Consider the following 1559-nt stretch of genomic DNA (forward strand, 5'->3'; position numbering starts at 1 on the left):
TACTATGCGACATGGTTTATAAAAAAAGAATGATTAGAATAGAATAGTATGTTCCTTTCTTGTTCGGCTATTGCGATTAAAAGTAAATCATGTGAAAAAAATAGTATACAATTTTAAAAATAAAACTACATAGTGTATAGATAATATTCATGTGCCGATATCGATAAAATTTTTTAAATTAAAAAGATTGGCGAGAGTAATTCACTTACAAATATAATTGGAACATACTTAAGTTTATATAAATTTTACAATTTTAAGTATTTCATACATCTGACTTTAATTGCTAATAAATAAAATCTGATTCTTTCTTAAATGCAGCTCACTTGGGAATTAAATGATACGCGAACAAAATATATTTTAAAAAATACACTTTCGAGCCATTTTAGAACATATTCCATGAAGTTCATAATTATGAATTTTAATATTCCTTTTTCTTTATATATATATATATATGTGTGTGTATATATAAAATATATATATATGTATGTCAAGACATATTAAATAAAAAAAAATACATAGACCTAACATAGTAAAGAAAAGGAAAGTAAATAATACAGTTTGTCAGCTTTATAAGCAACACTGTACTAGATTGACTGTTTTTGCATATTATTCAAATGTTCCCTTAAATATGTCATGAAATCTATTAGACCAGTTGACAAAGATCTATCCACAACAGTTTTTGGTATCCAACCTTTGAAATCTGTATTCAGGATCCAGGTGAAACGACATTTGTTAACTTCGTCAGGTAACTCCTCTGTTGCGAAACAGCTTATACCATTTTCACCCCTTAAAGAAAATATTAAAAATAATAATAGCTTCTCCTCTCGTTCTCTTTATTTTCTTATACGTATTTCTTGTAAAGTATAATTCGTTTCTCACCTTGTCATGTTTGGGCGAATTTTAACTGACGCGGTATGAACCGATACACCAGCAGTGATATAATAATTGTCGCATTTCTTACGATGCCTTAAAATAACGAAATCTCGCGCCGTAATGAGCCCGCCGCCAAAAGGGCTTGTTGCTTGGTAAACAATATCCGTGTTTTCGTCAATAGTCTGTTAAAAATAAATTTTATTATCGATATAACAAAGTATTGCAGTAGGAAAAAAAGTGTAAAAACTAAGTTTTACTGACCTGTAATTTCATTGATTCTGTCACAAGCTTATTCCACGAAGTTTGTTCCTCAATATTATCAAACAATAAATTTATCACTAAGCTAGCAGGTGCGTCGATGATACCCTTAAATGATGATTAAATTATTTTAATAGTTTAAAAATAAGAACATTCCTTCATTACCGAAAAATTCTGCGTCTCTTTAATTTATATATCTTAAATTTATGCTATATGCAGCTCACCGTGATCTTCAAGACCTTTCCGTCTATTTTCCATTCTGGTGGAAACTGCATGCAGGACATTTCATCGTCGTCGTTTGTTATAATTATGTCTTTCCATTCTGTCGATGTTAACAAGTCGTGACAATCTTGTAACATTTTAGATGCCCTCGTTTTATATTCATCGACCTAAAAGAAAACCACATAAAAAGATTCTAATGTTTAATT

At 29.5% G+C, this 1559-nt stretch overlaps 1 protein-coding gene across 1 annotated transcript; it reads right to left on the minus strand.

The window, feature by feature from the left end:
- Positions 1-471: 471 nt before the first annotated feature.
- On the minus strand, positions 472-1524 carry LOC112462841 (steroidogenic acute regulatory protein-like). The gene is made up of 4 exons (XM_025028898.1): positions 1356-1524; positions 1135-1239; positions 880-1055; positions 472-786 (listed from the first exon to the last, which is right to left on the minus strand). The coding sequence occupies exons 1-4, from the start codon at positions 1488-1490 to the stop codon at positions 585-587; spliced, it is 618 nt and encodes a 205-aa protein (XP_024884666.1). The 5' UTR covers positions 1491-1524; the 3' UTR covers positions 472-584.
- Positions 1525-1559: the final 35 nt, after the last annotated feature.

This window comes from Temnothorax curvispinosus, unplaced genomic scaffold, assembly GCF_003070985.1.
Source record: "Temnothorax curvispinosus isolate PA1 unplaced genomic scaffold, ASM307098v1 QBEX01012835.1, whole genome shotgun sequence".
NCBI lineage: Eukaryota > Metazoa > Arthropoda > Insecta > Hymenoptera > Formicidae > Temnothorax > Temnothorax curvispinosus.